Source organism: Nilaparvata lugens, chromosome 3 (assembly GCF_014356525.2).
Source record: "Nilaparvata lugens isolate BPH chromosome 3, ASM1435652v1, whole genome shotgun sequence".
Classification (NCBI taxonomy): Eukaryota; Metazoa; Arthropoda; class Insecta; order Hemiptera; family Delphacidae; genus Nilaparvata; species Nilaparvata lugens.
In genome coordinates, this window is record NC_052506.1 from 23788210 (window position 1) to 23802468 (window position 14259).

General features: G+C 35.1%; 2 protein-coding genes across 9 annotated transcripts in view; one reads left to right on the top strand and one right to left on the bottom strand.

Moving 5' to 3' along the window:
- The window catches only part of LOC111058429 (arylsulfatase B-like), a 58089-nt gene that overhangs the window by 12300 nt on the left and 31530 nt on the right, over nt 1–14259 (bottom strand). For all 3 annotated transcript variants that reach the window (XM_039423349.1, XM_039423350.1, XM_039423348.1), the window contains exons 5-6: nt 10712–10967; nt 7537–7694 (exon numbers count right to left, since the gene is read on the bottom strand). In XM_039423349.1, coding sequence (XP_039279283.1) covers nt 7537–7694; nt 10712–10967 — 414 coding nt within the window. The remainder of the gene's footprint in view (nt 1–7536; nt 7695–10711; nt 10968–14259) is intronic.
- Nucleotides 1–14259, top strand: part of LOC111058427 (myb-like protein P) — a 48038-nt gene that overhangs the window by 4973 nt on the left and 28806 nt on the right. For 4 of the 6 annotated variants that reach the window (XM_039423344.1, XM_039423341.1, XM_039423345.1 and 1 more), the window contains exon 1: nt 7583–7720. The gene's annotated coding sequence lies outside the window, so the exon portion shown is untranslated. Of the gene's footprint in view, nt 1–7545; nt 7721–14259 lie in introns of those variants that run through there. The other 2 variants (XM_039423342.1, XM_039423343.1) reach the window with 2 other exon arrangements.

Below are 14259 nucleotides of genomic sequence, written 5' to 3' on the forward strand. Positions count from 1 at the left end.
GGAACTTTATGCTTCCTTTAAATAATTATGGTCTTATACTATCACATATTAGGTATGCTATTTTAGTATGGGGTAATTCAGAGTTCTTTTTGGAAAACTTCAACTTAATTATTCCGGAGCCCAACTAATAAAATTATTATAGGTAGTCAATAATTATGATCACCAACCTTCCAAACAGACAGGCACCCTAAGAAGAAGAATTCAGAGTGGTCAAGATTCAAAAGAAGGCACTCAGTTGTATACACACACACACACACACACACACACACACAACACACACACACACACACACACACAGACCAACACCCAAAAATCATGTTTTTGGACTCAGGGGCCTTGAAACGTATAGAAAACTTGAAATTGGGGTACCTTAATTTTTTTTGAAAGCAATACTTTCCTTACCTATGGTAGTAAGCAAGGAAAGTAAAAGTAATGATCAGAAAAAAAATGTTTTCGTGAGAAAACTTTTTCATTTTGATAGCTTGATGATATACAAATCAAAAAACGTTGAAAAATATCACGAGTAAAAAGTTTATTTTTAGCCTTTGCACAGTCTTAAGACGAACATAGCGCGATTTCCAAGGTAGTAAACAATCACTAATCCCAGACTAATGGCAGCTTGCTGCTTTGCCAATATGATGTTATCAAATCGCTAATAATTTGCTACTTTATTATGATTTGCTTAAAGTTATAATTATTATCGATTTTACCTGCGGCCGCGTAGAGAGTTGGAAGCCAGTCAGTTATGTGCATCATACCAGTTGATATCCTTTTACCTTCTAGGAATGGACTCCAAATCATGGCTGTAGTATGGATCCTCCTTCCCATGGTGTATACTTCTCCTGTAAAAGAGTTATTATACATTATACATTATTAACATCATTTATTTATTCAAAAACACATATTAAGTAAATGATTGGGAGAGAATCAACATGATGAAAAGGGTTTTCTTTGATCCAATTTTTTAACCTTGACATGCAAAGCACTTGAATATAATAGTAATTGAAAATAGTAATTAATCCAGTACACTTGCAGTGCCGTCTGCAGTGATAAGTTTGCCACTGGAGGTGATAATGTAGACTGCTCTCTTCTACATTATAAAAAATAATTACAATCAGATGCATGACCCCGAAGCTGCAGCCCAAAGCCTAGGATGCTGTGGAAGAGGGCATAATCATTTTCTACTTTCACATTAATTTACTTTTTTTCAAATTTTCATGATTATGTATGTAACACTTATATCATATTTAGTATATCTTGTCTCGTCAACCTCAATATTTTCTTTTCTTTGCTTCATAATAATGTTTCCAAATTTATTCATCCGTAGCTTCAAATTACATTTAACATAATTTAATTTCTGTATTAGTGTTAGTTAATTTTATTTTAATCAATTTCTACTTTGACATGCTTTCTATTCACCATGCTTATATTTATAGGTACCTCATGTGAATTGCTTCACAGCATACACTGTATGAATGTAGTATCATAATTATCTTCCGTACTCGTTGTATTACAATTTATTTTTCATTTTTTACACGTTCAATTTGTTGGTAAATAGTAGTGAAGACTGATTTGGGCGTAATGCCTGTAGTCTTCCTTGACATTGTAACTAAATAAATAACGAATACAAAACCATTAGCATTTAATACAGCGCAACTATAGCCGCGTGGCTACAACCGTCGTTTAGAAATTTGATTTTAAGAGCGTTAAAATTTTTATTATGAATGGAAAAAAGGGATAATTAATTCTGGAACTTTATGCTTCCTTTAAATAATTATGGTCTTATACTATCACATATTAGGTAGCCTATGCTATTTTAGTATGGGGTAATTCAGAATTCTTTTTAGAAAACTTCAACTTAATTATTCCGGAGCCCAACTAATAAAATTATCATAGGTAGTCAATAATTATGATCACCAACCTTCCAAACAGACAGGCACCCTAAGAAGAAGAATTCAGAGTGGTCAAGATTCAAAAGAAGGCACTCAGTTGTATAGACAGACAGACAGACAAAAGATATTTATTTAAAAAAAATACAAACAAAGTAATAATCTTATGTACTCATTTTCAATATAAAACAACAACAAAGAATAAAAACAACCTCATGAATACAGTAAGCCAAATAAATCTTTAGAAAATGGTCTGCATGGGCAAAAAATGCCTGTGCGCAAACCAGAGTTGCATATTATAAGTTTGTTAGAGAGAAAGGAAACACTAATTTTGCTGCATTCAGAATCCTATTTAATATTATTATTATATTATTATATTATTATTATTATTATTATTATTATTATTATTATTTTATTATTATTATTATTTGGAAAACGCATCTTTGGAAAAACGTTTAGTTATAAAAGACAAGAAAATCGAGGATCTGGAATACAAATTGAACTCTATTGAACAATACGGTCGTAGAAATAATATAGAAATCTTTGGACTTGAAGAAAATCAGGATGAGAATGTTTATGAGCTAGTGACAAAAACTGTTGAAAAAAATGTACCTGAGTTTGTGATAGGAGATATTGATATTGCGCACCGTTTACCGACTAGAATAAGAAACAAAATAATTCTATCATTGTCGTTCTGAAAAGTAGGAATTTGAAGGAAAAAATTGTAAGTTCTGCTCGAAAGGGCCCTAAAATTAAGCAATCTCAGATAATTTCCTCCTGTTCTAAGAATGATCAATTGGTGTTTGTATCTGAAAATCTTTCCGCCTATTTCAAAAACCTAAAGTGGCTGACCAAGCAGCAAGCTGTTAAGCATGGATACAAATATGTATGGTACAGAAATGGAAAGATTCTAGTTCGTAAGAATGAAAAGGAGCCTGTCATTGAGATATTGAGGGATAATGACCTCACTAAAATCGTTTGAATTATTTCAGAAGCATTGTTATATATGCATTTTCATTTTTGATTCGTGCCAATGTTTGATCATGAAGGAGACGAATCCGTTCATGATTTGTTTACTCAAATTTTGCAAATGAATTGAATCCAGACTCAGATTCATTTGTTAAAGAGAGTATTTTCCATGATGTTACTGAGCTCGAATTGTTTGTACCTCTTTCTTCTTCTTTAGGGACCAATAGACATAATATGAATGGTGTCAAATCCAACTTCAATTCACTTACTCTCAATATTAGAAAAATCCAGTTGCACTTTGATGAATTCATACTAGCTTATGATAAATTTATTCAATCACTTGACTTGATATTTTTTACAGAAGTACAAACTAAATCTTACCTGATGGATCATTTCAAAATTGAGGGTTTCAATAAGCATTTCTGGTTGCGAGAAAATAGAGGTGGTGGTGGTGTTTGTATGTTTCTAAGAAATTGTTTTATTTTTGAAAGGATAGATTATAATTTTGTTACTTTTGAAAATGTTCAAGGATTTATACGTTCTAGTATTAATGCAAATTTCAAAACTTATTTCTTGGGTATTTATCGCCCTCCTAATTTATCTAAGTCTAATTTTATCAAAGAGCTCAATGAAAATATTAATAAAGTACCCATTGATTGTAAATTCTTGTTGTCAGGTGATATCAACCTCAATTTGAATGAGGATAGGTCTTCTATTATAAAAGAATACTTAGATACGCTCTATTCCATGGGATTTGTTAGAGGTATTTGGAGTAATACAAGAGAGGTTTTCCTGCAGGGAGCATCGGTTAGATCTTGTTTAGATCATTATTTTGTTCGATGGATGAAGTATGATGAACCAATCTATACTGGTGTAGTAAAAAGTAGAATAAGTGATCATTTTTCTGTTTTATGTTCATGTCCAATAGATCAAAATCTTAGTGTGAATTCAACTATTGGGAGTGATTATAAATATATTTACTTAAAAAATAGAATAAATCGTTACCTCAGCGATATTGATGTTAATAGCATTTTAAGTTTGAATAGCTGTGATGAGCTCTATAATGAGTTATGCCGAGTCTATGACTTGGGATATGAAAAATCAAAAATCAAAGTTAAAAACAAATCTCAAGTTAAACTTAAAAAGAATTGGATGACTCTAGAGTTGCATAGGAGATTGAAAGAAAGGGATAATTTGTATAGACACTCTGGTACACCAGAGGGCTTGGAAGCATATAAGAAATATCGTAACAAATTAAATAAAGATATTAAAAAGGCAAAGTGTAATTTTCTAAAAAATGAATTTGAGACAAACATTAATAGCATAAAAAATACTTGGTCATTAATCAACGTTGCCATGGGTAGACAAGAAAAGTTGTCAGTTGATGATAATATAATGAAACACATAGTGGTTGGTGATAGGCAGGTTGAGGAGGTTGTGGACCATTTCTGCAGTGAATTCACAGAAGGTGTTAGAGCTGCAAAACATGAGTGTAATATTACTACTTATTTAGAAAATGATAATGATACCAATGTTAATTTCCCTAGCTTTGACTTACCTGATGCAGATGAATTAAAAATAGGTAATATCATCAGAAGTATGAGTTCAAATAAATCTCCAGGGATTGATAATATTTTGATGTCTGATATAAAAAATCACAGTATCAAGTTCATACCAATTATCACAAGATTAATCAATTTATCATTAGAGGAAGGTAAAGTTCCAAATAAATTGAAAACTTCCATAATAAGACCGATTTTCAAAAATGGATCCAGATCAGAAATTTCTAACTATCGGCCTATTTCAATACTTTCTTCACCTGATAAGATAGTTGAAAAGTATATTTGTAATGAATTAGTTATGCATTTAAAAAATCACAATTTAATCCCTTCAGCTCAATTTGGATTCCAACGCGACAAATCAACTGGTCAGCTTTTATCCCAATTATGTAACTATATAAATAATAAATTAAATAAGAATTACCATGTTTTAGTATTATTTCTAGATTTCAAGAAAGCGTTTGACACTTTATCTTTTCATAAAATTGTACAGTCCATGAGTGAAATTGGTTTGTCAAGACGAGGTATTAACTGGTTAATAGATTATTTGAATAACCGAAAGGTTACTGTTAAAGTAGGAAAATCCTACAGTCGCCATGAATTTGTCACCTCTGGTGTGCCACAAGGTTCCAATCTTGGACCATTGCTTTATCTGGTGTCAGTAATCACAATGGTTGGTGTTTCAAAGGAAACTAAGATATTTCAGTATGCTGATGACACAGTTATGGTAGCCAGCCACACAAGTTTTGATGAAGCAAGAATATTGCTACAAAGAGACTTTGATAGAATGCAAAGATGGATCCATGATAATGGCTTGACTTTGAATTTTAAAAAAACCACTTGTATGCATATGAGACCGCCACGTCAAACCTCAAAGTCCACTAATATTACTATGCATTCCTTAAATTGTCTACATGAGAATAACTTTGGAACTCCTTGTACTTGTAATGAAAAGGTCAAACAAGTTACAATTCAAAAGTATCTAGGTATTTTCATTGATGATTGTTTAAAGTGGGGTCCTCACATTGATAGTGTATGCCAGCGTCTTCGCTCATGTCTATTTGTTTATATAACTTACAGCGATCTGTCTCAAAGAAGACATTGATAGTTGTTTATAAAGCCCTAGCTGAATCCGTAGTAAGATACGGTGTCAATGTTTGGGGTAATGCAAGTGGCTATGAAATTGATAGAGTTAAGAGATTACAAAATTCCTTGCTGAAAATAGTTCATTCAAAACAAGAGAGTTACCCTAAGCCAAATTTGTTTAAAAAATATAGCATTCTTCCTGTAAACGAGCTTTTCAGATATGATATCTTATTAAATAATTATTTTTCTAATAACTTTAAAATGTCAAGTAGAATTTTGCATGAGCGAAGACAAGGTGCTGCTTATAAGAGGTTTATTGTGCCCGAATACAATAATTATCATGGTAAATGTGAACTTAGTTATGTTGTACCAACTATTTTCAATGAGTTGCCAGATGATTTAATTGGTCTGGATAGAATTTCAATTGTTAAGAATAAGATGAAACACTTTCTGTTAAATAATTTGAGTGAATTTGAATGATTTTCATAAATTCTTTCTTTTTTTATATATATTTTTTCTTGTGTATTATTGTTTGTGATAAGCAACAACTGAAATCCCATTGTTTTATTATTTTATTGCTACACAATACAATTAAATGAATTATTATCAATGTATCAATTAATTTTGATTGTATCAAGATTGATTGTATCAATGTACTATTTCTATGGTTTTTTTTAATATAATGTAAAACTTGACTCCTCCAGTCAAACCTTCTTTAGAAGGTTTTGGAGAATTTATAATTCGTCTGGTTTATAATATTTGAAATGTTCTACTGAAAGGGAATCTTCTTATCTTTTGTCATTCTTGCTTTTTTTTATTATTCTTCATTTGTTTTGTTTGTAAGATTTCTTTTTATAAGTGTATTTTTCATTTTGTTTGTTATATTTTCTATAATAAACTCCCTTCTTCTGGGGGTACCAGGACGAAGGAAAAAGGAAAAGGAAGGATTATTATTAGAGAAAGTGGATAGATTAGATTATTGTTGGTAATTATTAAAAAAACTTTGCTTTTCAACTACAACTACACCATCTTTGTATATATCAAATGAAGTTATAATGTATGTGAAAAAGAGTGGTGTGGTCCAAAATTCAAATATACATAAGTAAAATACACGAAACAGAGCAGATTATCATATAACTCACAAAAGAGGTTGAGTCGAGGGTGGCCGGGCGCCCTAGGGGCAGTTTGGCGTCCCCTCTCTCAGCGGAAGGACCTACAAAAAGGCCAGGAGTGGAACTCACGTAGGTCACGAGTTTGTGGGTGGTGAGGCCAAAACTCACCACTGCTCAAAGAAGGGCGGCCATTCAGGCAAAACTTCTTGGGAGAGGTGAGGCTTTTGACCCTGCAAAGTTTCGGAGGGGCAAAAAAAAAAACCCAAGTGACCAGTGATGGGTGAAAAACCAGGCACAAATGTAGGTCAAGAGGCTGAGTCAAGGGTGGCAGGGCGCCCTAGAGACAACTTGACAGCCCCTTCCTCAGCGGAAGGACCTATAAAGAAGGCTAGGAGTGGATCTGACGTAGGTCACGAGGACTAATCAACCTGAGAAGACTGCCAAGCATATCACACTGGATTGCGACAAGGATTGCAACCAGGTGATGAATGGAATGTTACTATAGGGAAAAACTCCTGGTTCTTGTAAAGGACATAGGTATTTGTTTGCCTAACTAACATACTACTTGGGAACACAATAAGCTTCGGTTTACGTGTGAGGTTCTTTGATCCTTTGGATCCTTGAATCCGTCCCTTCAAAAACAATAAACAATAATATTGTTGAATTAAGTAAACACTAGTAAAGTTTAATTTAATTTAAAGTGAAGTGTTGATCATATAAAACTATTGACCTGACTTGTCTATACTTCATAACTAGAGTCCGTAGGATGTAATCTTAAAAAAGATGGGCTACTTGAAATATTATGAATAGATACCTATATTGTTATACTTTTTAATACTTGATAACGTTATGTACTTGCTTTTTATTTAGCAATGATAAGAGAATTGAATTATCTTGATTGTATTAATATTTGTTACTTACCCCTTTCAGTGGCCAATTCGATCCATGATTGGGATGAAGACCCTCCGTAGCGGCGCCGTTATCTGAGAGAAATATCACAATCGAATTAGACAGCATATGAGCTCTGCGCAACGCTGTCATCACTCTTCCAACCGACTCGTCCAGCTTCATCACCATTCCTGACAAACAAAAGTGAATTCAGTAGGTGAGCATAATAATCACTCATTAATGACTAATCGGTCCAAAATTAGTTCAAAGCTGCAGGAGCACTGCTTCCTTGTTGCAGTTCCATTATGATGAAAGAGAAAAGAAAGAAAAAAATAGGATATTAAGAAGGGCATCGCACAAATTTGCGCCAATATCTATTTTTATTGGATGATTTAATATAAAATTCAAGAAAGAAAAACATGCTATAGCCCAAAACTTATTCTTTTAAAATGTGCTCAGATAGTGACTTTTTAGATTTTGCATCATATTGGCAATAAGAAACAGAAAACCCAACTTCTAATTTCTAAAAACTAACCTAACTTCTCCCTAACCCATTTCCACTAATCCCCAACTATAGTGAGGTCCACGTTATAATGGCAGTATTTGATTAACATTGGTCTTGCTATCCTTGTCTATCTATCATTCTACAAAGCAGATTGCCCTATCCTTACCTAGCTCCGCGACCTTGTCAGATCGTTTTTTTAACAATGTGGAAATATTGATCAACAAAATATTTTATCTCAATTATGAAAATTATCGTTAGATCATCATTAAACATATATATTTTTTGAGAATACAATAGAATTGATTCATTAAACAATAATAAACCGTTATTATTACATCAGATATACCGGTATCAGGTATCCTCTGTTGAAGGCAGTGGCATCGCCGAGATCGGCAAAGCTGATTTCCTATCTTCCTCCACTGTCATTATAACGTGGACCTCTATATTGTTTATTGTTTTTGAAGGGACGGATTCAAGGATCCAAAGGTTCAAAGAACTCCACACGTCAACCGAAGCTTATTGTGTTCCCAAGTAGCATGTTAGTTAGGCAAACCAATACCTATGTCCTTTACAAGAACCAGGAGTTTTTCCCTATACTAACATTCCAATCATCACCTGGTTGCAATTTTTGTCGCAATCCAGTGTGATATGCTTGGCAGTCTCTTCAGACTGATTAGTCCTCGTGACCTACGTGAGTTCCAATCCTGGCCTTCTTTGTAGGTCCTTCCGCTGAGGAAGGGGCGGCCAAGTTGCCTCTAGGGCGACCGGCCTTCCTTGACTCAGCCTCTTGACCCACATTGGTGCCTGGGTTATTTCTTTTTTCCCCTCCGAAACTTCGCAGGGTCAAAAGCCTCACCTCTCCCAAGCAGTTTTGCCTAAATGGCCACCCTTCTTTGAGCAGTGGTGAGTTTTGGCCTCTCCACCCACAAACTCGTGACCTACGTGAGTTCCACTCCTGGATTTTTTGTAGGTCCTTCCGCTGAGAGAGGGGACGCCAAACTTCCTCTAGGACGCCCGGCCACCCTCGACTCAGCCTCATGACCCACATTTGTGCCTGGAGTTCCGCCCATCTCTGGTCTCTTGGGTTTTTCTTTTCGCCCCTCCGAAACTGCCCTGATGGGGCAGAACCCGTGGGTTTGAAGGAAAGGCAACTTTTGGAGTTGCCTTGAGGTCCATTTTAGTCGCCTCCTACGACAAGCATGGATACTGTGGGTCCGGTGAATTCTGGTTTTCAACGCATTCTTGAGTACGATGATCGACTCCAACCCACAGGGGGTGGACCTCACTATAGTGAGCAATGGTGTAGCTGGCTGTGTATCGGCCTGCAACGAAAACTAGATGCCGTGAGACTTGACTAACTAAACGGCCCAACCCCCCACTTGTATCTCAACAAAGTCTCTCTGAAAATCTGTTTATCAAGTATCTCAAGAAATGGTCAAAATAGGCATTTAATGAACTGATATCTCGACGAACTGAGGCACTCACAATAGAGAATATGAGGTTCACAACGGTCAGCAATGCAAAGCATTGATGTTATAAGGAATGCTGACTGAATTAAATCTTACCACAGCAATTCTTATCTGTGAACCCTGCAGATGTTATATTCATTTTATTCCGTATTGAACTACATTAACCCAATCCCATACATACTAAGTACCAAATTTATAACTTTTTATCACATTTATCACAAATTTTTGTTGAAATCGCTATCAGTTTTCATTTATTCTAATTTGTTATTGTTCCCAATCAATGTATTTTTCCAAAATACAAACAAAACCTGGAAGTATAGGACCGGTAACCTTTGTTTTTGTGCAAATCGCATTTTATTTGAGCCAATATAACGATCATAGTGGCAGTCATTAGTCCTGTATTTTCGCTACACAGCACAGAAAACTTACAACTCCTGGACAGTTTCTGGTATAGAAAGGTGTCACTTTCCGATCACTCTCACCTTCCATCTATTTTGAATCGGATTATTAATTTATTGTGCACGACGAGAGGGACCCTGGTCCTTCAATTTCCTCGTCGTTTGCAAGATTGAAGTCTGATCAGATCTTTCTATTCTCAGCTTCTTGATCTTTTGAATATGCGCTATGTTGAAACATGTGGAATCACGTATTCAATCATTTGTTGTTGTTGTTAGGATTGTATTAAGAATTGAGAAGAAGAAGAAAGAATTGAGCTTACATAGAAAGAATTAACATATTATTCGCTGATTGTGTAGCGAAAAATATCATACGTTACTTGGCCGTTAATATCTCTTGCAGGGCTTGCATGTCATGCTAAGGCTGGCCACTAACGGTAGAACATGCAAGCACATACAGTTGGCTTATATTGTTGTGTCATCACAGCTGTCATCAGCGAGAGGCTTCTAACATAGAATAAACAACCAATAGCAATAAATAAACCACTGGAAAATGTTAATTTATAATGATAGAAAAATAATTTAACCTAATATAGAGCAGCGAAGTAAAAATGAACAACAAAAATCGGAGGGACATACGAAAACCTAACTTCGAAAAATTTTGCTCGAAGCGTTTCGCTGTGATGACTCAACAATGTAAGTATGTGCATGCATGTTCTACCGTTAGTGGCCAGCCTTAGGCCTTGACTGGGAAATCATGCTCGCCCTACAAACGGCCACGTGACTTGAATAGCTTGTAATTTTGTCTGATATAGGTTTTGCAATGAAATGGTGTTTACCTGTGTACTTTCTCTGCTCGGGGTCGGTGATTTGCGCCAGGTGTTGCGTGACATGTTGGGGCGCTTGCAGCGGGTCGTCGTAGTTGCCAGCATGTGGCGCCAGGTGCGCCAAATACAAAAACAACGGCTTGCTCGTGTTGTGCCCTTCTATGAGCCGGATGCTCTCCTCTGTGAATAGGTCGGTCGAGTACCTGCCCACTCCCGACCAGTCCACATCGTCATTGCGTCGCATGTCGTAGCCTTCGTATGGAATAAACTAGAAACAACAATTGAATGGCCTACTTAAAGACACATATTATAAAGAAAAAATATCAATATAAAAAAGCCTAATTGAAGAAAAAGGAAGACACGATGATAAAGAAATAAGCTAAATATAAAATTGTCTACTTGATGAATAAGAAAGATGAAGAAACTAGATGAATAAGAAATAGCCTACTTGAAGAAAAAGATGAAGAAACAAGATGAATATGAAATAACCTACTTGGAGATGAAGAAACTAGATTAATATGAAATAACCCACTTGGTTATAAAGGTAGACGAAGATAAAGAAACTAGATGAATATGAAGTAACCTACTTGGAGATGAAGAAAGACGATGATGAAGAAACAAGATGCATTTGGAAATAATAGACTAATCGAAGGAAAGAGAGATTCAGATTCCTTTATTCATGTGTTTAACAAAACAAGCTTCAATTTAAGTTCTAGCGTTAAAAATAATTAATTACCAGTAAGAATAAAATAACATGATGAATTATATTAACCTGAAGAATTTTACAATAATATTGAACAACGAAATATGAGAAAGTTGAGGTATTACTATAATGTTTTCATATGAAAGTGTGAAGTTTGGACCTTTAGATGTCCATTTTCAGAAAGGTATCGGGGTATAAAGACAAGATAGAGAGACAAGAAGGTGTACATAAAGCTGCGTACAGACTAGAGCGCCACGAACACGCGCATCTCATGAATGAAAGTCGATCCAGTACAGGAAAGGGGAATGCAGGTGAGTGGTAGAGTGGTGCGTAGGTCAATGGATAATCAGGTGGGCTCAAATATCTCAGTTTTGTCCAATACTAATGATTTTTTATAGGATGTGAGGTTTTTCACGTTAACTGCCAGGGCTTGCTAAATTTCTAAATTAGACATTGAAATCCTATTGTCACAAGAGGGAACTTCTTTCGATATTGTTCGTCTGACTGAGTATTGGCTGCGAGAAAATGAATTAGAGGTTTTTGCTCTTCCTGATTTTAGTTTGAGATTACAGTTTAGCAGACAATTAAGAAATAGAGGTGGCTCTTGTATATTCTTTCGTGACAGATCTATCAAAAATTGTAATATCAGAAACGACATAGTCTTATTGGCTATTGAAAGTGTATTTGAAGTATCCGCTATAGAATTGAGATTGAAAAAGATGCCACAGAAGTTAATAGTCTTATGTTTGTATAGAGCTCCCAATTCGGATTTCGACATTTTTATTGGATTACTTAGATCTGTTTTATAAAAAGTCACAAAAGAGAAAGGTAAAATAGTATGTTTATGCGGTGACTTAAACGTAGATTACAATAAGGATGATAAAAACAGCAGTATGTTCAAAGATTTATTAACAACATTCAATTTAAACAAAATAACTAAGGGCCCAACAAGAGTAACTAAAGATTCAGCCACCGAAATCGACTACATTATTTCGAACTATCCATCAGCTCTCTGTACTGGCAGAACTATTCCCTGCTCTTTCTCCGATCACGATGGTGGTAGTGCTAGACTAAAATTACAGAAATTGAAATCCAATTCCGAGGAGAAAAAATGTTTACCGTTCGGGAAAAGTAAAAAGAGTGATTAATCAAAAAAATGTAACAGCTTTAAATAACGGGCTTTTAAATGAATGCTGGCGCTCTGTTCACAATTCTACAGATGTCGATACGATGTACAATGGCTTCATGAACTCCTATATAGGTCACTGTAATCAATATGTTCCAGAAAGATCAGTGGGCAAGGAAAAAATAGATAAGCTATCGTGGATTACTCAAGGATTAGGATATCTAGAGACAGATTGAAGACACTGAGCTTATTATTGAAAATGCCATCTTCGGTAGGTACTATGATTCACTTAATTAAATCGTTAGGTATAAAATACAAAAAATCCTATTTTAGAATTTATAGAAATACTTATAGAAAGGTCCTGAATGCTGCCAAAAAAATTGCCGCTAGTACATTTTATAAAAAATTCTACAAATCAAACAATATGGAATATTAGTATTAGCAATATGGAAACTAGTTGAGACTGAGACAGGAAAGAGTACCGCTCCAACATTAGAAACAAACATAGCCAATGAAACTGGAATTATAAAAGGAGGCAAAGAAGCTGCAGATTTACTAAATAATTATTTTATAAATACTCCTCTGAAAATACAACAAGCTATCTGTAAATATACTGAAGTAGATGATTTTTTAAAGTTCTTTAGCAGTGTTCATCAACAGTCGCGCACTTTCCACTTGCAAGAATTTGATCCAATAAGTAGTACAGAACTCAGAAAGATAGTTGAATCATTAAAAAAGAAAAAATCCTATGATCACTACAATATTTCAAACTATCTAGTAAAACAAACAGACGAACATATAATTGAACCTCTGACTCATATATTTAATAAATCAATGCAAGACGGTTGTGTAAAGCTAAAGTTGAAATATTCTAAGGTAGTCCCCATTTATAAGAAAGGTGACGACAAGCTTCCTGAAAATCACAGACTGATTGCCAATCCACCTGTATTTCTTAAGATATTCGAATACGTAGTGCTCCATAGATTAAGAAAGTACTTGAACAAGTTAAAATTGCTGTCCCCTAAACAGTTTGGATTCAGGCCTGGCACTTCTACAGGTGATGCACTTTTTTCTTTCATAGATGAAGTGCTGGATTCTGTGGATGGAGGATCCAGGGTATGTGGCCTGATTGCCGATCTTTCCAAAGCTTTCGATCTTGTGAACATTGAAAAAGATGAAGTTATATGGTTTTGAAGGCAAGGTTCTAAAGTGGTTTGTATCATACTTTGATGAGAGATATCAGCGGGTGGAAATACAGTCTCACCCTTTTGTGTATCAGTCGGAATGGTAACAGGCGAGGAGTGGGGTCCCTCAGGGATCAGTCCTTGGTCCTTTGCTTTTCCTTCTATATATTAATCACTTGCCACCACACCTTGAACCAGCACACTGTGTTTTATACGCTGATGATGTGAGTATTTTATTGGAAAGTAACAGTCAGCATGATATGGAATCTGTAAGTAGAAGAGCTCTTCAAAAACTAGAAGAATGGTTGGCCTCAAATATGTTGGTACTGAATTACAATAAGACTATGCAGATTCCATTCAGGACGGCTCGGGAAGCAGTATTGGATACGAGAGATGGTAACATTGGTTCAGCAAACGAGGCAAAGGTACTTGAAGTAGTGCTGGACTCCGAACTCTCCTGGCGACCTCATTTAGACCAGCTAAAAAGCAAACTCAACTCGGCAGTATTTGTTCTTAGAACCGTGAAGAAATTGCTGGATATAGGAAA